Source organism: Centropristis striata, chromosome 13 (genome assembly GCF_030273125.1).
Source record: "Centropristis striata isolate RG_2023a ecotype Rhode Island chromosome 13, C.striata_1.0, whole genome shotgun sequence".
Lineage (NCBI taxonomy): Eukaryota > Metazoa > Chordata > Actinopteri > Perciformes > Serranidae > Centropristis > Centropristis striata.
In genome coordinates this window covers 26,817,003-26,838,392 of record NC_081529.1, presented here as the reverse complement: position 1 = coordinate 26,838,392, position 21,390 = coordinate 26,817,003, and the positions used below count along the sequence as shown (strand labels likewise).

The 21,390-nt window shown below is 37.0% G+C and overlaps 3 protein-coding genes across 4 annotated transcripts; 2 read left to right on the top strand and 1 right to left on the bottom strand.

Moving 5' to 3' along the window:
- Window positions 1–2,033: 2,033 nt before the first annotated feature.
- LOC131982987 (hemoglobin embryonic subunit alpha-like) lies at window positions 2,034–2,797 on the top strand. Its single transcript, XM_059347575.1, has 3 exons — window positions 2,034–2,189; window positions 2,268–2,475; window positions 2,569–2,797. The coding sequence occupies exons 1-3, from the start codon at window positions 2,095–2,097 to the stop codon at window positions 2,695–2,697; spliced, it is 432 nt and encodes a 143-aa protein (XP_059203558.1). The 5' UTR covers window positions 2,034–2,094; the 3' UTR covers window positions 2,698–2,797.
- Window positions 2,798–3,417: 620 nt separating this feature from the next.
- Window positions 3,418–4,203, bottom strand: LOC131982986 (hemoglobin subunit beta-2). The gene is made up of 3 exons (XM_059347574.1): window positions 4,048–4,203; window positions 3,750–3,972; window positions 3,418–3,645 (listed from the first exon to the last, which is right to left on the bottom strand). The coding sequence occupies exons 1-3, from the start codon at window positions 4,137–4,139 to the stop codon at window positions 3,517–3,519; spliced, it is 444 nt and encodes a 147-aa protein (XP_059203557.1). The 5' UTR covers window positions 4,140–4,203; the 3' UTR covers window positions 3,418–3,516.
- Window positions 4,204–8,107: 3,904 nt separating this feature from the next.
- Window positions 8,108–21,356, top strand: nprl3 (NPR3-like, GATOR1 complex subunit). Of its 2 annotated transcripts, XM_059347571.1 has the most exons (14): window positions 8,108–8,505; window positions 9,858–9,927; window positions 11,577–11,615; window positions 12,392–12,524; window positions 13,646–13,720; window positions 14,979–15,132; window positions 15,349–15,430; window positions 15,529–15,666; window positions 17,206–17,362; window positions 17,884–17,990; window positions 18,293–18,422; window positions 19,115–19,304; window positions 19,992–20,184; window positions 20,884–21,356. In XM_059347571.1, exons 1-14 carry the CDS (start codon window positions 8,310–8,312, stop codon window positions 21,047–21,049), a joined length of 1,830 nt encoding a protein of 609 aa, XP_059203554.1. In that variant the 5' UTR covers window positions 8,108–8,309; the 3' UTR covers window positions 21,050–21,356. The 2 variants fall into 2 exon arrangements, with proteins under 2 accessions (XP_059203554.1, XP_059203555.1); XM_059347572.1 differs by lacking the exon at window positions 11,577–11,615.
- The last annotated feature ends 34 nt before the right edge of the window (window positions 21,357–21,390 follow it).

The window sequence follows — 21,390 nt, the reverse complement described above, 5'->3', positions numbered from 1 at the left end:
ATAACAAAGTGCGAGACAATGTGAACACATTTTGAATAATGTGGTTTACCTAGACCTATATCCAAACCGATTTATTACTTCCAGAATAGACAGTAATAAATCCTGTAGAGGGCGCTCCTACACACCAGGAAGCTCTGACCACTGCACGACAGGAGTTGATGCAACAGTCTGCTCATGATGAGGATAAATGTAGACTTACTACACTGAATCATTATCACCAAATGTAAAATCCTTTTTCCAAAATCACAACTGATTAATTACCTTCTTCCAGCTCAGGTTGGCCTGTATGGATTTGTCAGTGCTGTACACTTGCAGATCAGTTGACATAATACATGCTGCTTAATAAAATGCAAGTGATTGCTCTTTGACTAGTGCCTAATTGTAATCATTAGGCCTTCGTTTTTTTGTGTGTATTTATGAAGTGTTGACACATAACCACAGAAAAGAAAATCACAGAAAAAATCAAAAGATATGTAATTATTTATGGTTCTATTTTTAGCCTAGCATCCTCCCCAAAATCCAAATTTCTCCTCCCAGCTCAATTTAAAAATGAAATGCCCTATGATGGGTGTGCCACTGTGTGCAGCACACGTATAGCTGCAGTTGAAAATATCCGGACATTAGAGTTTATTGCAGTGATCCACATTTTGTACCCTGATTATCGTGGTAGAAAGTAACATATTGTGCTATGGACTGCTTCCACTGCATGTTCAGAGGTAAATAATGCCCTTTTTACTCCAAAACATTTATCCAATACCATAAGTTACTCTGTAGTTTCATATGCATGTAATAAATGCTAAATATGATCAAAATCATAATATGACATACTGTTGTATAGGCTACACAGTAGGATATAAAGTAATGAGCTACACTTTTACCGACAATATTAAAGTTATGAATACATTAGTGCATGTATAACTATAACAAGGAAATAATTTTTTTCTGAAATGGACTATTCTGCATAATGTGTTTTTTTAGTATTTTAATTTTATTTCCATGGTAATTATTTTATACACTGCAAAAAAAAAACATTTTACAGAAGTTTCATTTATTACTTTAGAGGGTTTTCTTGTTTTTGTGCAAAATGCCATAAAAAGTAAATTACTTTTATTACAAATAGTATCCACAAAATGGAAGTTGAAATTAAAATAATGGGACATTATACAGCTTTATTCAATTGCTTAATGGTCTTGAATGTTAAATGACAAGAAAATACGCATATTGCTGAATGTAAAATTAAGACAAATTTCTGTTTTGTTTTGGGGTTTTTTTGTTTGTTTGTTTGTTTGTTTGTTTGTTTGTCTGTTTGTTTGTTTTTGCAGTGAACAGCTAAATTTGATGTAAAAAAAAAAAATGTAAAAAGAAACGGTAAAAAACGTTAAATGTCTGGCACCAAAAGTTGCCAAACTCTTGTCGTCATATTAAAATTTTTTAAGCCTTTAGTTATTCTATGTTTTAAATTATACTGTATTTATTGCATTTTATCCGTATTTTAAAGTAGGCTAATTATCTGGGGGAAAAAACTTTTTTTCTTTACAGCGTAGGACCTGCTTATCAATTAGCCTCTGACGTGATGCCAAACCCCATGTTGTGGATTTATATTAATGGTGCCAATAGCCAAATCACTGTGTTAGATTTGACTGGGTATATGCCACGAGTACTAACGTCATATAGCGGGGATTTTGTTTATCAAAGCAAATGCACTGAGAAAACCCTACAAGTATATTTCTGTTGGATAGATACACATTTGTGCACGTGTGCTCGGGCATGTGTTTTAGCAGTGGGGAAACAAACTTTTCTTTTAATAATTTAAAAAAACAAAAAAACTTGTGTAATTGTTATTATATCGATTTACAAACTTTTTTTTATTTTTTTTTTTACAAATAGCAGCCGTGAGAAGGCAAGTTAAAATAAACTCGCTCATTATTAAGTTGCTGTTGGGAGTTTGCCCGACGCAAGCTGCAACCTATCTTTTGGAACCTGTCCAAATCCTGTGCAGCCTATCTTGGAGGGGCCCCGGGTGTGCCCAAGCTCCCTTCCGTGTATAAAAACCAACATTTACGCAGATCGGCATTCAACTAATCCTCAGGCAACATGAGTCTCAGCGGGAAGGACAAGGACGTAGTCAAAGGCTTCTGGTCTAAAGTGGCTGGGAAGTCCGGGGATGTCGGCGCTGATGCCCTGAACAGGTAAATATAGCCCCAAACTCGATTTTTAAAATCACTTTGCTCGCTTATTAACTCACTCACATTGTGTTTGTCCTGCAGGATGCTAAAGGTGTATCCGCAGACCAAGACCTACTTCGCCCACTGGAAGGACCTGAGCGCCGGCTCTGCCCCGGTGAAGAAGCACGGACAAGTCGTGATGAACGGAGTTGGACTGGCTGTGTCCAAAATCGACGACCTGAATGCAGGTCTGCTGGACCTCAGCGAGCTGCACGCCTTCACTCTGCGCGTGGACCCTGCCAACTTCAAAGTAGGTGTCATTGGTGGGGTTAATAGCAGAGGAAGAAGATGGAAATCAGTGATGCACGATCATTTCATAAACTCCTTTATTCTCTTTTCACAGATTCTGTCCCACAACATCCTTGTGGTCCTGGCCATCATGTTCCCCGAGGAATTCACCCCTGAGGTCCATGTGTCTCTGGACAAGTTCCTGGCTGCCCTGTCTCGTGCCCTGGCTGAGAAATACAGATAAAGTGCAAATAGGAGCAAGTGACGGACAGCAGAATGATCCTGTGTGCTCTCTGTGTACTCTCTGTCACTGTCAACATGGATAAAAGATCAAATGCAATCAAGTTGTTTGTGTGGTGAAGTTAATTTCTCTCGAGATCAGGTCAACAGCAACGACATTTACCCATGTATATACCCATGTATGCTGTAAAACATTTCAAAGAGTCAAAAGAAGCATTATAGCTGTTTATGAAACATGCTTATCTGAATCTCTCTCCGGAAATTATGAAATAGCACTTGCAAGAATCGTCACATAAAACCGAGTCTGCTTTTCAAATTGAACAACAAAGAAATATACTATTAATATATTATATAATAAAATATAGGTATTTAGAGCCTTTAGTCAAGGTTGCAATATCACCTTGTAAAAATAAAAAAGTCATGGTCCTGCATTTAGAGTTTCTAATGTCAGCATTATACTCTTAAGTAGGACAACTCATTATGCCACTTTCCCTTTCAATTTATGATGTCATATTATAGCTTATATATATATATGTATAGAGAGAGAGAGAGAGAGAGAGAGAGAGAGAGAGAGAGAGATAGTATTTAAATAGTTTTTTGTCATCTTGGTATTGAAACTTTGGACATACGTTAATATACATTGTGAACAAGAATTTCACAACATCAATTTTACATCGTCTTAATTTGACCATAAACACAGGCAGGGAAAAGACATACACCTTGCTTAATATGCTTATTGTTTTCTTTATTTATGCCTTTGAGACATGACAAAAAAGAAAGAGATATTCATGATCTGCATGTATTGGTCTTCTGTTGCAGCTCTCTAATGGTACTGTCTTCCCAGGGAGGACACCACCACAGCCAGGAACTTCTGGAAAGCTGCCTGCACTTCAGCAGTGAACTCTTTACGCATCCGAGCAGCGACCACGACGGTGAGACAGTCAGACAACAGCTGCAACACAACAAGCACCAGAGAACATCAGAAACACGAAGAGGTTGGTGTTTCTTTTGAGCAGTTACTGAATATGAATGGTTGCATTCGTTACAAAAGTTTACCTTGAAATTGTCAGGGTCCACGTGCAGTTTCTCAGAGTGCAGCACGCTCAGCTCAGCGTAGGTTTGCTTGATGTTGTCCATGTTCTTCAAAGCCCGGTCCAGACCGTGGAGGATAGTGGTTCCGTGTTTTGCAACCAAAGGGTTTGCCTGGATTGCAGCGGCGTTGTAGAGGTTTCCAAAGCTTCCGAAATACCTCTGAGTCCAGGGGTAGACGATCAGACACCTGAAGAGACAAATTCAAATCATGCATAACTCTTTTTTGCGCATTCATGTTAAAGAAAAACGGACGACGTCTCACCTGGAAAGAGCTGCAGGGCCCACGACCTCATAATCCATCTTGGAGAAGATGTCCGCGATGGTGGCGCGCTCGAAGTCTGTCCATTCAACCATTTTGCCGGCTCTAGATTTGTTCCAATAGCCCTGTGTTGGTGGTCAGAATCAAGTGCAGCTTTTAAAGGACATGTTTCACTCCTCCCAAAAATATGCGATTGGATGGAGAGGGGAGGTGGGCTGGCTCAATATTTCGCACTTGCCAAATTGATAAGTAAGGGACAAATCTGCAAAGCATAGATTATGTCCGAAGTGGGGGAAATAGATATTAGCCTACTGGTCATCTTCTGTAAATTATATTGAGTCTGCAATGTTCAGTTATAAATTATAGATGCTATATATTGCGGGGTCCGATTTGATTCCATTATCATTTTATGAAAAATTTATTTTAGGTTTGAAATACTTTTAGTATACAACTCTTTTATTCTCAACTGTGTAACACATTTCTTAAACATTCTCTACAGTATTCTGATTTATCTTAAATGGCATCTGATCATCTTTCTATGACAATATTTTCCATCACCCTTTACCTTAGATTATATTGCAGTGATCCACATTTTGTACCCTGATTATAGTGGTGGAAAATAACATATTGTACTATGGGCTGCTTCCACTGCATGTTCAGAGGTAAATAATGTCCTTTTTACTACACAACATTTATCCAATACCATAAGTTACTTTGTAGCTTCATATGAATGATATAAAATGTAATCAAAAAATACAAATAACTTGTATTATCAAGATAAGGGGAGACATTAACAACATGGCAGTGTAGAGGCCTAAAAGACTGAAATCTAGCTCTATTTACCAGATGCATCATAAGATGATTTTCACATTAATGATAAAAAATGGTGATACAACTCAGTAGGCCTATATTTAGGTGACTATTGTAACTGAATGGTGGTTAATTTTACTGTAAATATGGTCAGATCTAGACACAAAAGAAAAGAAAAGAAAAGAAAAGAAAACAAGAACATCATATAGGCACATGGCGATGGATTTAAACCTGGGCAAAAATATTTAACAGAAACAGGTTTTCACTGGTTGTACAGCTCCCTCTTTTGATTTCTAGAAGAAGACCATGCCCACCAGAAAACCATCGGTTATTTATATTGTCTATGCATAATACACAGCAATGGGCTGAATCGCTCACAACATGTCTGTTTAGCTAAAACTAGTAGTTTAACCCTTGTGTAATGTTCATATTGTTGTTACTCAGCCAGCGTTTGTGGGTCTGATGGACCTGTTGCATTTTGTGGCTTTTAATGCCTCACAATCAAACACTTTTATGTTAAAATACTGAACAGATGTTTACCTCATCCCAATTACAAGCAGTATAAACAATATATATGGTTAATATTTGCCCTTTACCTTTGTTAGGTCACATTTATAACTTATTATTTAAAACATAATAAAGAAAATCAATTAGAATCAAGATATGAGTGGAAACAAATTTACAAGTGAAGCAAGGTTTTTCAAAACTACTGACTTTTATTTCTTTGAACTTGAAATTTAACCCATTCAGGTGCACAACACAAGCTGAACACATGAACACAGAGTAAACATATCAGTCAAGACAACACATCAGCCCCATTGAACACATGGCCTTTAGCCACTAGCCTATACAACACATGAGGGGCAGAGCTTTACTGTGTGTGTGTTGCAGATATACTTTTTGCACTTGATGCATGTATATTGTGTTTTCCTGTCCATCTTGGGTCCGCCTTGTGTGGGAACTGCTTCTTTTGTGTTTCTGCACCTGCGGTTCCCACACAAGGTTGCAACATTGTTTGTCAACACTGTCTGCTCTCATTTTCTCGCACATTTGACCCTCTGATGTTCTGTGTATCTACACTCTGTCCTCCTCCTGTGTAGGCCTGCTGTGTGTGTGTGTGTGTGTGTGTGTGTGTGTGTGCGTGCGTGCGTGTGCGTGTGTGGGTGCGTGTGCGTGTGTGTGTGTGGTACACAGAACATCAATTTCCACACTTCTATTAGCCCCGGGTCCAGTGGACCCGGACATCTTATATGTAATAGAAATGTGTAGGGGGGGTGTATGGTGTGTGGTCATTAAATATGTATTCTGATATATGTTCTTCACAGAAAATGAGCCAAAGTCAGTGAGTCTCAGTTTGAAAAATTAATTAATTGTATCATTTTTCTTTTAATAAAAAATGAAAACGGGTCCCAGAGACCCGAACACCACACAAGGGTTAAAGGAGATATCATATGCTTAATTTAGCACTCTCTGTCTACCAAGAAGGGCAAGCTGGCTCTAAGAAAGTTAATGTTAGCTTTAAGCAAGCTAATGCAAAACTTTCGGGAATAACTTACAGAAATGTAGTTTCAGGATCTGAAACTCTGAAATTCAGAGTTAGTTTTAAGGTAACATGTAAGTAAGTCAAAATAAAGCATTTGACACTATGCAACTCGGATGATTCAGAAAGCTTGCAGTAATAAACGTGTTTAAATCGAATAGTTTTAGCTAGAAACAGACATTTTTGTTACCGTCTCAGCCCATTGTTGTCACCGATAACCCCCCGGTGGGCGTGGTCTTCAGAGTATGACGCGTGGCGCTCTGTTGTTTCTATACAGCAGCTACCAGCAGAGATTAGGCCCGGTTAGCACCTCGGACAGCTCCCTCACGGTCAGCCACACCATCGGAACCTCAGTCGGAGATTTTAATGTTTCTTTAAACGAAACAAAACCAAATCATCTTACAAAATGAAACAGTTGAAAGTACTGATTTAAAAAAATATATTTTTTCATTATTATGCCAAAGCCCAAAAGCCAAACTAGCCTACTTATTATAGGGCTCCAAGAAAGGGTGAATTTATATTTAAGAATTTGATTAATTTAATAGGTTATGTGCGTAAAACAAGTCCACAATCATGCAAATAATCTAACACGAAGCAATTATATTTTGAATTGTATTGTTTTATTTTACTTTATTACAGCATAATTCTGCATTGCAAGACTGAGAATCTGTTTGACAGTTCATGAGGAGCAGATCTCAATGCATACAAGTGCATTATTGAACCCGGTTGTGTTCAATAGTCACCTGATAATCTTACCCACAGCACAAAGTCTCCCGCACAGTCAGCCAAATGCGCCATCTGGTGGATACAATACAACATGCAATACAGAAAACATAGGCCATAAAAAAATATGTAAAAACTAATTAAATTTTACAACAAATAGGCTATGTAAGACAAGGAAATAAAAAAAGCAAAATCATTCAGATAAACAATTGAAGATAATTTTGAATAACACAATAGTCTCAGTAACCTAATCACTGTTGCCAAATAATAATCTTTGAGTTTGTAGTCATGTACTAAAAATATTCAAATCGGCATCTTTAAAATAAAAAAGGAGGGTAGTCCTTTAAATTGGATAATTTTATACACATACATACATCCAGATAAAAAAATCAAGTTAATTATTTAGGTTTTGCCTGTTGAGAACTGGGATTGTTACAATGAGTAGCCTAATATATTATTATAAAAATAATTATGAAATATAAAATAATTATAAAATATTATTATAATATAAACATTTTTTGTCAAAATTTCCTCATGACGCCGGCCACCTATGGTAAAATCGCCTACATCCTCAGTTGATCAGATCATGTGATTTTACCCCTTTAAGATAATGGCCTATGTCAAGTGTGTCTTAAGCGGATTTATTATGCATAAGTCAAAATAAAATGTGACTTAGGCAATTTTTTGAACATGCCTTTGTGACTTAAGCAAGATATGGTAACTCTTTATTTTGAAGGTATCTACATAAGAGTGACATGAGCTTGTCATAAACATGACATGGGATGTGTCATGAACATTCATGACACTTTGAAGTAACATTAATGCTCATGATACCTGTCATGTCATGTTTCTGACGTTTATTTCTCTTAAGTTACATAATTTACACACAGTGTTATTACTATGCCAAGCAGGGGGATCCATAGCAATCTATTCTGTTCCAGTCGGACACTTTTTAAAGGTAACACAAAACAAACGCAGCAGTCCATAGATGTGCTATAGGGAAGCACTCAAAGCCAGGCCTCCAAGTTGATTCCAGTTAAACTGTACTTGGTTCAGGGTCGGTGTTTGTGTATAATATAATTAATACATTAATACACCCGTAACAAGCTATCGGTCACTGTTTGGCCACAGTTTCAGCTCGCGGCGGTCGTTGTTGTGTCTCAGCTAACAGAAAGTTAGCTAGCATGCTATCATGATGTTCAACCCATTAGCCGGGTCACCAGATGACCGAAAATCCATGTACACTCAGTCCCAAAACAGCGTGTACAAAACTGGCGATAAAACTAGCCCTATAAGCGTCATACTGGTTAGCTCTGGCAGCCGAGGGAACAAACTGCTTTTTCGATACCCCTTCCAAAGAGTGGCTGAGTGTCCGTCATCTCTGACAGGTAGGCGTAGCATTAGCTAAGTTAGCATTAGCCACAGAATCATAGCTCATCTGATAAATGCTAACTTGTGTTGCTCTTTACTCGGGGAATAAAGTCCGTGTCCTCAAGGTCTAGGGTTACTACGGGTGCTGGAAGTAAATGAAAATACTTGAATTTTAATGGGATGTCATTGAGTTTTGAGTAGTGCTTGGGTAGTTTTAATAAATTGCTTAAAACTGCTTGAAATGTAGGTATTATAGGATGCCAAGTTTACTGACAAACCGATGGCACATTTTGGAACCCTTCTGAATGCTGCCACTAAACATAATATTGGTTGTTTATAGCCCAACAACATTTAATGTGATAACAATCAGTATACTGTAGATACCCACAGTGGTGTGTACGGGAAAAGCGTAAGACTGCACATTAAATTTTCACATAATTATATACAATATTTACATAGGCTGGGGGGGGAGGGGCAAACTACAAACACCACTCAACATGATACAACAGCCCAGCAGTACATTGTAGCTCTATGGTATTTGCAGTATATTAGGTTGTGGCTATACTGAATTCCAACACCGGCGTTTCTTTCTTCGTATGTATTCGTAAGGCTCACGTGTCCAGTATTCCCCCTTTCTGAAAAACAGTTGCCCTGTTGCTTTGCATATGTCGTTATTATTTTTTGTGATTACTGAACTGTGATCACTGCCACTGTGACTGTTGTGTCTTCTGTAAATGCTGAATACAAGCTGGCAGTATGTCTGAGGTTAATGTTATTGGGCAAGTTAGTATGTCTAATGTGACAATAATAGGTAACAAAAAAGACTTGCAAAGACATGAAAACTGCTTTGGCAAAGAGTAGCAATAGTTACAAGTAGACTCTTGACAGACAGATAGACACCAATTGAGATAGCTAGATAGATAGATAGATAGATAGATAGATAGACTTTATTTATCCCAAGCTGGGAAATTACAGTGTAGCAGCAGCATTACACAGAGACAATAACAACACAATTAAATAAGAACAACCTAGGCATACTTCAAGCAATAAAATATAAAAATACAATAAAAATAAAGTGTCTAAAGAAGGAGTATATATTAAGGAGTAGAATTCCAGTGCAGAATACATATGAATATATAGAAAAAAAATATTTGGTGCTGGGAAACAAATAAGGTGCAATGAACAGGTGCTGTGAAACAAATAAGGTGCAAAGACCCTTGACAAAAAAAAATATAGTTCCATACAGTACAACAGCATGGATTTATATCTCTGACACTTTTGAGATGATTATTATTTGAACATCTTGTTAAGGGCAATTGGCATCAACATTTATCTGAACTAATAGTTATTTATTATTTCTTTCCACAAGCAAAACAACGGAGTCCATATGCTTTGAACACAACCGGGGATGGTCTTGAAGATCAGGATGGTGATTCAAGGTATTTTGTTTTTGGTCATCATTTATATAACAGAGTTTATACATTATCATTATAGAAAAATTTACTGCAGATGTGTCTAATTTAATTTAAAAAACTATCATCACACATAGTGTCTAAATACCCCTTGATATGTTTGCTGTTTGAATATACTTGCTTATATGAACTGATCACATAAACAAACCTATAAACCTCTTCTTCTTTCAAAACGTCAAGTTCGTAAACCACATCAGGTTTTAGTAAGCTAAACACGAATCTTGGGAAAAGAAACTTTCAATCGAAAATAGTTAGATTACAAACAGCAATTGATTATAGATACAAAAATAGGATGATACCAGTGTTTCTTCATTTAATGGTTTTACCTGGAAACTGCTGTACACGGGTACAGCAGATATGACAATAAGTTGAATAATGCTCTGTTATAATGATCAATAAAGTGAGAAAATGTGTTTGTCCTTAAAGTATGTAAAACCAAGATTAATACGTTGTTTATTATATCAACTTTGCTGGTGGTGAGCTACTTGAGAGCGACATTAATAAATGAAATTAGTACAAACATGCAGCATGTGTAAAACTCCATCATATAGCCACAAATAAACACAAATACCAACATGTTTGAAAACAGAAATAATCAAGTAAACACTGAGATGTCCATTTCAAGTGTTACAAATACAAAACAAATTCCCATAAAGTGGGACTCCTGAGCTATTCATGATGCGCCATTGAACAGTCTAAACTCCTCCCTATTTTCACTTAAAGTCTGGTGTCTGTTTTCGAAAAAATATGGAAATATCAATATTGTTTCCAATCTCATTTAGTTTTCATCATGCTTCCGCTCTATGGATGGTAATGCTGGTCAGTTGTTGGTTGGCTGAAATTACTTTGGTCACAAGGCTTTAAGAAGCAGATAATTTAAAGTCTTTTTATGAGTTCAGCTCACAAGGTGGGATGAGATAAAGCTGGCACAGCTCTTTTTCTTTTTGCTCAGTTTTTTCTTACAGACCATCACTGTAAACAGGCTTTATGTGTACTCAAGTTTTTAAAAATCGTATGACGTTAAAGGTGCAGTATGTGATTCTGGAGAAAGCTATATGATGGTTGGGTTTTATTCCCGTGTCATCAAATACTGACACAGTATACCAACCCAAAGACATTTTAGAGAGATTATACTGAAACTGAAAACAGCACAGCCAAGCCTTATAAAAAGTTCAACTTTAAAATCAATTTTAGCTCACACTCTGAGCCAGAGTTAAAGCTGGGCTAGGCATGTTTTCTTTTTTGGTGTCATTTGGCATTTTCAGCGGCACTTTGCCCAGTTATAGATATAAGTTTGCAGTATTTAAGAGGCTAGTTATGACTGCATAAACTAGTTTCACTGTATCTTTTTGAGTAATGTTGACATTTTTAGGCTGGCTTTTACGCTCACATATCTATATAAACTAACTTTTTTTTCAACATAATGACAGGCTCAGTCAGGGTGAACTGGTAATTTGCTTGAATCAACATGCAGACCAGCATTTTCACATCACAATATCACATGTTTGTTCGGGTTGTTTTGATGTCCATTTTATGCATTCAGCCCAACTGTGTGTTGCATTTTCCCCTTTGTTTGCTTTTTTTTCTTCTTTTTTATGGCCCAATTCCCATTTCAGAGAACAATCTCCACTAACTGACGAACAGTTGGTAGCAGGGTAAGACCAAATCATTCTAAACCACCTTTCCTTCGCTTAGATCACCCCTGTCTTTTTTTATCCCCTTCTTTCCTATTTTGTGTCCTATATGGATCCCCAACCCTAATCTCAGTAAAATCCTTGTACAGTATCAGTAGCAGATCCAGTGAATCAGTGCTTTGGTTAATTCAGGATTTCAGTTTTCCTTTCCTCTGTACTGTATGCCTTTTGGGAAAAAACAAAATAACAAAAAATCCAATAGTTTAAACCTATAATCAAAGTTTCAATTCAAAGTGATTACATCACCTCTAGCTTGTAGACTCATCATTAAAAACAAATTATAAATCAAATGCAAACTACAATTAAGCAACTATTACACATTATTTTCAAATTGTGTTGGTGAGGTAAGTCTATAGTGTGTTTAATTTTTTTCTGCAAGTTAACGCCTTGATTTTTATCCCTTTGATTGCAGCATGAGTTACTTAAGTCAAACCAGCATGTGTCTTTCACATTCTTCATTCATACAGCGACTTCACTGTTTCTGCAAGGAGGCCTCTTCCTCTTTTCTCCTCTCCAGTAGCCACACAAGCTTTTTTATTTGTACTGTCATTGTTAAAGTACATTACAGGCAGATGCATCTAATCAATACCCCTCTCATAGACAGGAATGTAAAAAAAATAAAAGTAAACAAACAGAGCTAATATAATCTTTCTTACTTCTCCCAGCTGTTTCTGTGCTGTAACCTGTCGTCACACCCTGCATACTTTACTTATTGAGGCCGCTCTTTCTTCCTTAAGGTTCTCGGACATCATCCTTGCTACCATCCTGGCCACCAAATCTGATATGTGTGGAAAGAAGTTTGAACTGAAGATAGACAATGTTCGATTTGTGGGTCACCCTACTCTCCTTCAGCATCCTCCCATCATTCAGGTAAGGAACAGGGCTGCACAATTTGTTTTTATGGAATTAATACTTTGGACTAGTGCAATATCCAAATCAAAGGAGGCACAATATTTGTTTAAGGCGAAATATATGTCAAAATACTAATCTGAATTAAGCATTGCGATGCTGGCCTACACATTATATTCTACAGATTATGGGTACATCTTTGTTTTGTACAGATCCTTGATAATTTAATATATTTTTCATTAAAAATATATGGACAACAAAACAAGTGTGATATGTTGTCTTGTGTATCACCAGGTTAAAACATTATGATTAGTAGATACAGCCCTTTGTGATGTGTATGTTGCAGTAACTGTTATTATAAACTGTATTCAATACCTGCGACTGACAATATCAATTAAAAGGTGCCACCTTGAATTCTGTTAACATTGTTATTATCATATTGATGTGTCTTGCCAGCTAGCTTAGATGAGACCATTTCACCTGATTTCTGTAAGCTGTAAGCTTTGGCAGTTAAGTCAAAAATCAGCAGTGCCCCCTACTGACTGAGTCACTGCCCGTGTTGTCAATATGTAGGTATTTAAAAAGGATATAGACAGTAAATAACAATGCAGTTCAATAACATATTCTATTAAAGGGTACTTCTATGGAAATATCAGGAACAACTGACATTCTACTGTAACTCAATACAGAATTTCCATAGAGCTCAATTAACACGTATTTGACACAGTCTCAACAAAAAATAAACATTTCAGGTTTAACCCTCATCCTACCAACATTTTAAACATAAATGACTACCGACTTGGACCACACAAATAAACTACTGTAAGAACCAACAATTAGCAAAATGTTAACTCAAACTTGAAACACAATTAGTTAGGTAATTAATTTAATTTAAAAAACTTTAAATAAAAAACAAAAACAACATCATTTTAGAAGAGTTACAGTGAAATTTCAAATTGACTAAAATAAAAAGCTTTTAATTGTGTTGTATTTGTAAATGTTACTAATTTTAAAATGAAGTATTAATAAATTAATATATAAATCTACAGTTTATCTCGACAGTTCATGCTCTACATTTTGTATCGTTTTTGTGACCACGCTTTGATGTGTCTTATGACAAAAAATGTTTTCTGTCTGCGCAGGTTTCCAAGACAGATCCTTCACCCAAGAGAGAAATGCCTACAATGATCTTGTTTAATGTGGTGTTTGCACTAAGGGTAGGATATTACTAATTTTAATTTAAAAAATATATATTTTAATTGGTCTGCTCTTTTGATCTACCAGATGGAATAAGTTGTGTGTGAATGCTAATTTAATTATCACAAATTAACTTGATATTTTAATTTTTAATGATGGCACAATTAAGTCAGCTGGCTGTGGGTGTGACACTTAAATTTTGTTTTCTGTGAATTGGAGGGGTGGGTGTGAGTGATAATATTCCAGTATACGCTATCTGTGTGAGCATGGGAACACAGAGGGAGTTGGGGCCAATGCACTGTGCTTAATCAAGCTGCCCAAAGAGGCACAGTCTGTTCCTGCCCATGCTGAGTCATGGTTCCCAGTAAGCCCCAGTACAGCTGACATGGGGCGAAAAGTGCAGAGTCATGTTTTGTCAAAGATATCTGCCCAGAAAGTGTGTTTTTGAATTTGTAGCCTGAAAATTTCCACCAGATTAACAGTCCAGTTTGGTTATCTTAACATATTAGTGTGTATATATTTATATATTTATAATATGGGTAATTTTTGGTGTATTTGATAATTAAATACACAAGATTTAACCATTCAAATTCAGTGGATTCACAGTATTCATTTTTATGACAATTAAATGATTGATTATACATGTTCATTCATAAAGCTTTGTTTTTATTTATTTTTTTAATATCTAATCTGCAAAAAAAAGGTATGGTAGCTGATCTATTTAACAATTTCAAGAGCCACTTGTGAGCACTCATTTTATATATTTTGTCCACCCTTATATACCCAAGAGAGCAGAATATCACAATTTTCTCTCAGTATAGTTCACTACAGACCCAGCACTAAACAGAAATACCCCAGATATCAGGCAAAACATTTCTGATACAGTCTAAAAAAATGAACAATAAGCTTTACAATAATAGGAGTTATTACATTGGATTGCATTAAAAGTGATGAATGAACTGTTGAGATTGCTCAATATTCTAAAACTATTCTGTATCATCATTTAGTGTAAGCACAATTTAAAATGTGTTACATTTATATATTTTCATACATCACTATGCATGTTACATGCTAAGAAGTGTACTTCACATAAAGTAAATATTATAGACTCATACACTTTTGACAACTGTTAACCATTTCACATGAATGTTAACTGAGCTGCAGATTAATGATAATAGAGGGATCATTTTTTCATTTGTGTTTATTTGTAAACACTTTTGCCCCCCAAAATTTCACTGTTTATTAAAATGTGTCTCCCTTTAATCCTTGGTTATATAGGCGAATGCTGACCCGTCTGTCATCAGCTGCATGCACAACTTGTCACGCCGCATCGCCATAGCCCTGCAGCATGAGGAGCGGCGCTGCCAGTACCTGACCAGAGAGGCCAAACTGATGTTGGCCGTCCAGGATGAGATCACCACCATCACTGAGAGTGAGATACACACTTGTCAGACCTCACAATTGACAGGAATATACTGCTCTCATTCTTTGGCCTTAACCAATCAGTATATCTTTTATAGAATGTTTATAATGGTGTGTTTTATTATAGAACAATGTAGCTTGTCAGTATACTAACAGTCTCATGATGTATTATGGTTGAGATTTGAAAGGGTATATTGACAATGTTCTTTGTTTTTCCTGATCTAAGCGGATGGAAGCCCCCAGTCCCCATTTAGACAAATTCTTCCCAAGTGTAAACTAGCCAGGGACCTAAAGGGGGCTTATGACAAGTGAGTGATTAAACACGTAGCACATTGTTATTATAGTTTTGTTATTTCTCCCATTTTCTTTGCATGCAAAATTTACTATAATATTTGTGTTTTTGCAGCCTGTGCACATCTGGTGTGGTGCGACTCCATATTAACAACTGGCTCGAAGTGAGCTTTTGTTTACCACACAAGATCCACAGGATTGGTGGCAACTATATCCCCCCTGAGGCATTAGAGCGCAGCCTTAAGGCTATCAGGTTGGTAAAAGAAAAATACGTTTTTACACTGTTCTATATGGGTGGAAACTCTGAAACTTGGCACCACCTAAATCAGCAGTTATGGAGTGTGAACCTAAATAACTGACAACAGATACTTCACACATGAAGAAAGTGTTTTTATAGATACAGCCTTTTATTTTGCATTATATTTAGATAATACATAGAAAGTGCCACAATTTACTATTTAAGAAATGTGTAACATTAGATTTTCGTTGCTAATATATATATTTTTTTCATCTGCCCAGAAATGCAGCTATTTGGGTGTAGATAAATTCTCCTATTTACTTTCATTTATTACTTTCATAATATCTATTTATTCTGAATGAACCTAAAAGGACTATAGTGCTAATTTGTTCTTCAGACCTGGCTGCAAGTCATACAAAACTGCAAAATGAGTCAAGGGCTGCAACTAAAGAAGTTGTTAGCAATTATTTTTCAGTCAATCAACTTATCATTGCAGCCCTAAATTAGTCTGTATTTTTCAGCTCAGAACATCAAAGGTAAAACACCCTAAGTTGACCTGGTTGACACTCGAAGAAGACTGTTCCGTTTAGTCAGCCAGCCTGCTTGGACCTATACATGATGAACATGTAGCACAGATTATTAGATTGTTGAGCCATGTGTCAACTTGCTTAAGAAGTTTCAGATCCTTGAAAGTCTAATCCCTCATCAGTTTGTTATGTCAAAGGAGTAATATGCTTTAAACAGCTATTAAAGGGCTGTGTATTTTAAGAGCTTCAGTATTGCCGCACACAAAACATGAACGTTTTCTGTGGACCATACTGCCACCTATTGTTACTTCAGCATATTGACATTAGTTTTGTGAACTTCTACCTCTCTCTGTATTTTGAAGGTGCAATGTTAAAATAAGTGTGTTCAATTAAAACATAAACTGTAACTTCATCAAGTGAAATTTATTAGCACATCCAATGGTGTTTCAAGCTCCATGAACCTAGATTCTGGTTCCTATATATTTTGTATATTACATGTATTTATGTGTTACAGTTGTAACTTGCTTATCTGTGGATTTCATGTTTCACTGGGAGTATCATGTGTTTGTCATAAGAACAGAACATCTATATTTAAAGATGATGTCTCTGTATGTGTAATTAAATCTGCATTCAGCTCGAAACGTCACTTGTGGGTGTGCCAATAAATTGCACTTAAGGGAGCTACACTGTGCGGACATTTGTTTATGTTTTCATTGCTGTCCTCTATTTGTCCAGGACCTGCCTTCAATCTTATTTGGACGTGCGCCACCACTAAGCAGTGTTAACAAGTGCATTCAAGCCATGACATCATAACAGCTCTGCAGGAAGATTATTTGATTTTAAATTAATCAGAATAGTCAGTTTGTGCTTTCAGATACTCAGTTGTTCTTTATATAGATACAAGTACAGACTGTTCTGTTGTTCAGACTGGCACTAAAGCATGTTCCCTCTTGCTTCTATCGAGGAAGCAGTCTTGACCTCTAAAGAGGAGGTCTGTTGATTCATCGTATGTTGTCTCATCCTTCAGACCCTATCACGCCCTGCTGCTGCTGGAAAGTGAGAAGGCACTGCTGAGCCAGCTTCCTCTGGACTGCTCGCCTGCGATGGTGCGCCTCATCAAAACCTGCTCAGCAGTGAAAAACCTGCAGCAGCTTGCACAGGATGCTGACCTGGCCTTACTTCAGGTGGAGAACAGTCATACTGTCTACATCACCACTGCACTTTACAACACCTGATTGCTTGCATTCTCTGATCTCAAAAGGCATTTATTTAAAAATTTTAAGAACTTTTTTCTCATTGAAAATAGTTATGACCGCATACAATCATTGTGCTCAGTCAGAATAAAGAGTTTGGTGATTGTATAGTATTGTGAACCATTTCCATTTAAATACAATACTGACTACTCCAAAGTTATACATGCAGTACATTTATAACGAAGGGAGAATCAAAGATCACAATTCCTCTAGTTGTATGTAGCACTTGAACAAAACCTGTAGAAACAGAAAAATAAGTAAAGGTTGTTTATGGTGACTTACTGCCATCTAGTGGACAATATATGTATAAATATATTTTTTAAAAACAGACTATCTTAAAAAGTTCTTATATCTTCTTTATATAATTGCTTATTTATTATGAAGCACTTTGCTTTTAAGATTGTCTCATAACAGATCATTTGTTATTATTCACAAATAATTTTCCCTTTCAGATCTTTCAAATTGCTGCTCACTTGGTTTATTGGGGCAAAGCGATTATCATTTATCCACTGTGTGAGAACAATGTCTACATGCTGTCTCCTCATGCCAACATCTGCCTGTGAGTGTTCATGATATGATGTATGGATTACTATAGAGTTACTGGACCATTATATTCCTGAGCATCCATGCTGTTACCTCATATACATAGGCCTTAAAAAAAACACCTCTTTATTGTTAATAAACTTTGCACTTGTTAAATGACCACCCAAGTTTGTTAGGAAAGACCTGCATTTTTTTTCTGTATAAATAAAACTCTTAATAGCCATTCCTTTCAAACATGTGGAAAATTAATTTCAAAAAGCTTTGTTAATGTAAAAGCTAGCTACTGTAGAATAATGTCTGCCATTTCTCCCTGGATAGATATTCCCCACTGGCTGAGCAGTTTGCCCAGCAGTTTCCTGGTCATGATCTGCCTTCCATGTTGGCCAAGTTTTCACTGCCTGTCTCTCTGGCCGAGTTCAGAAACCCCCTGGAAGCACCGGCACAGGAGGTAAGACTATTGTATAAATAGTACAAATATGTTTTAAGTTTTTTGCACAAGAAAAATAGAGAACAAAAATAATAATGAATGATGGAAAAAAGTGTTCGCAATAGACTTTTCTACTATCAAAATACCATTCTGAATTAACGACTTTGGTGTTGCAGAGATGTCCCTGCTTACAAATCCTATTCTATGAACTTTAGAAGTAAAAACATTATTGCAAATATATATATAGCATATACATATATATATATATTTTTTTTTTTTTTTTGAGGAGTAGATTGAGGAATAATCAACTGTGTGACATTGTGAACAAAAACAGACATTTCTGTTCAAATGAAACAAACAATATCCCTAGTGCATGTAGGAGTATTTCTCTAAATTTAGATACTGTATTGTAAGAGCAGAACCATCTGGTGTTCTCCTCTAACCCGTCGTGTTTTGGCATATCTGCTTGAGCGTCGGCGCTGAATTATAAATGGCAAAGGGACATCAAGTCCAGTGTCTGCAGTCTCCATTTTTCATGAGAACAAGACAAGAGGCATGGTTCTTTCTTTTAGCTTTATTTTGAGCTTATGTGGTACCCATGGCTGATTTAAAACATTTAACCTGGTTCAGGACATGAACGTGTTCAGCTTCACTTGTTCAGTGCAGATCATTTGCACAGCTGTGATGCAGCCTGCTGCTCTGCTCCTGACTAGGCCCAGCTCATCCAGATGGTGGTGTGGATGCTCCAGCGCCGCCTGCTGATCCAGCTGCACACATATGTCTGCCTGTTGGTACCGCCCAGCGAGGATGAGCCAGGGTTAAGGGATGAAGACCCTCCACTGGCTGCCCGAGTAGGAGGACGCAGTCTCAGCACCCCTAGTGCTCTCAGCTTCGGTTCCCCAAGTAGGTCCTCATTCAGTCTCTCCTCTGCCCAAATCTTGAAAGTTTTAACCAAATCAGAATCAAATCAATCAGTATTTATCCCCGAGGAGAAATTCAGTTAGTTTATCTCTGGAAGAATGAGACAGCCTGATGGCTGTAGGAGCATAGGAACTTTTGAGTCTCTCCGTAGAGAGAGGAACAGTCCACTGCTGGGTTTTTTTAACCAGGTAAAAGATAATCAACAAGGTTCCCAAGGTCACGGAAAAACCTGGAAAAGTCACAGAAGTCATGGTATTTGTAAAATCTTTTTTAAAGACAAGGCATTTTGTTGTGTGTAGTGCAGTTAGTTCTTACAGTAATATTCTGTGTATAATCTTCCCATTAACCTGTAATTTAACATAGCAGCAAATTGAACGAAGCTCTAATATCTGTTGAATTGTGACAACATTTTGTTTCGGCCTACTGTCACATATCTTCATTTTCACCCCATGATGTCTGTCCCTCAATGCATTCCAGCTAGCTGACGTGTTTGAATAGAGTTTTAATAGCATATGTTTGAACAACTCTGGGCTAACAAAAATAATGTTGTGGAAGTGTTATTTCACATGTAGGCTCAATAATCCCAAAGTTTCCAGACTGATTGGTATAGATTGTATTGAAAGGGTGTGAACTCTGAATCAATGAACTTCTGCTCCTCCCTCCATATAGCCAGCAGTGATGACATGACCCTCACCAGTCCCAGTATGGACAACTCCAGTGCAGAGCTCCTGCCTAGTGGGGACTCTCCACTCAACAAGAGGATGACAGAGACGCTGCTTGCCAGCCTGTCAGAGCATGAAAGGCAGGTTATTCTTAACATCCCTGCTGCACAGAATCCAGAGGATCTGCGGATGTTTGCCAGGTAATTAAGTCAGAAGACTGATGCATATTCTGTGCTTTTTTTAATTGGTGATTTAAATGTTTCTCAGCTATCCATCACTCTCTGCTTTTAGACAGCAAGATCAGAAAAAAACTTTACTCTGTAAGATGTTGGGCTGTCTGACAAAAATTGAGAAATCTTCAGTCGTCAATCCATTGATGTTGAACAGTCTGACAGATTGTGACCAACATTTCATTAGACCCATCTTGCACAGTGTGACTTGCAATAAACTTACATGGTGGCTGTTGTCGCACAGTCTTAATTTGCCTCAACAGATGGGATGTGTTTTGGTGAGGATATAATGACTCATAATTTTATAAATCACTGTTAATGCTTTGTCTCTTAGGAAATAAGAAGATATTTGTGCATTGGTTTGAAAGATGAGATTCTTTTAATTGCATCAACAGAAATTTGGGAAATTTAATTGGAATATATTGGCTGGAGAGTTGAGATCATTTGCCAGCTGTTGGTTGTGTGCATGTTTAAAATAGAAAATGTCCAGAAAAGCTTTAGAATCTAGTGTTCAGTGTTGTGTGCTACCTACTGCACAGTAAGAACAAAACAATCAGAGCTGCAAAAGTCCTGTCACATGGTTGATTTACACAGCTAATGATTCAATGAAACACTATCACACTATCACACTAACACATTTTTTCCACCTGTTATGTTGACTGCTTCCAGGCTGCTGCACTATTTCCGGGGACATCACCATCTTGAAGAGATTATGTACAATGAGAACATGAGGCGCTCGCAGCTCAAGACGCTGTTTGACAAGTTCCGCAGTGTCCTTGTGGTGACCAACCATGAGGATCCCATTATTTCAATCTTTCAGTCACCCATGGAGTAGTAGCAGAGGTGGTATTGGCTCTCACCAACTGGAAAACATGTCAGTTTGAGAGCAGTTAATAGCCTGCTGTGTGCACAGCTAAGTGCTATTACTCAACAGTGTTTTAAAATGAACTGACACAATGATTGCGCTATCGAGTGCAGATCTACAAAAGTGTTTTTTCCTTTATGAGCCAAATGTTTGTTTACAATATTAAATTATTTTGTACATACCAGAATGCCTTAAGTGTTTTCTCTGAATATTGGAAATATTGGTCTAGTGGGTGTTTGACTTCATCATCCCTTGTCCCAGATGTGTGAAATCATCTGTACTGGCCACAGAGGGGCACACTGAGTAATGGT

Excerpts from the sequence above, each read along its gene's own strand:
- LOC131982987 (XM_059347575.1), top strand. The coding sequence starts at position 2,095 with ATGAGTCTCAGCGGGAAGGACAAGGACGTAGTCAAAGGCTTCTGGTCT. Across the intron at positions 2,190-2,267 it reads GGCGCTGATGCCCTGAACAG|GATGCTAAAGGTGTATCCGC; the intron begins GTAAATATAGCC and ends TTTGTCCTGCAG. Across the intron at positions 2,476-2,568 it reads TGGACCCTGCCAACTTCAAA|ATTCTGTCCCACAACATCCT; the intron begins GTAGGTGTCATT and ends CTCTTTTCACAG.
- LOC131982986 (XM_059347574.1), bottom strand. The coding sequence starts at position 4,139 with ATGGTTGAATGGACAGACTTCGAGCGCGCCACCATCGCGGACATCTTC. Across the intron at positions 3,973-4,047 it reads GGCCCTGCAGCTCTTTCCAG|GTGTCTGATCGTCTACCCCT; the intron begins GTGAGACGTCGT and ends TTGTCTCTTCAG. Across the intron at positions 3,646-3,749 it reads TGGACCCTGACAATTTCAAG|CTGTTGTCTGACTGTCTCAC; the intron begins GTAAACTTTTGT and ends GTTGTGTTGCAG.
- nprl3 (XM_059347571.1), top strand. The coding sequence starts at position 8,310 with ATGATGTTCAACCCATTAGCCGGGTCACCAGATGACCGAAAATCCATG. Across the intron at positions 13,721-14,978 it reads ATGTGGTGTTTGCACTAAGG|GCGAATGCTGACCCGTCTGT; the intron begins GTAGGATATTAC and ends TTGGTTATATAG. Across the intron at positions 15,667-17,205 it reads CGCAGCCTTAAGGCTATCAG|ACCCTATCACGCCCTGCTGC; the intron begins GTTGGTAAAAGA and ends CTCATCCTTCAG.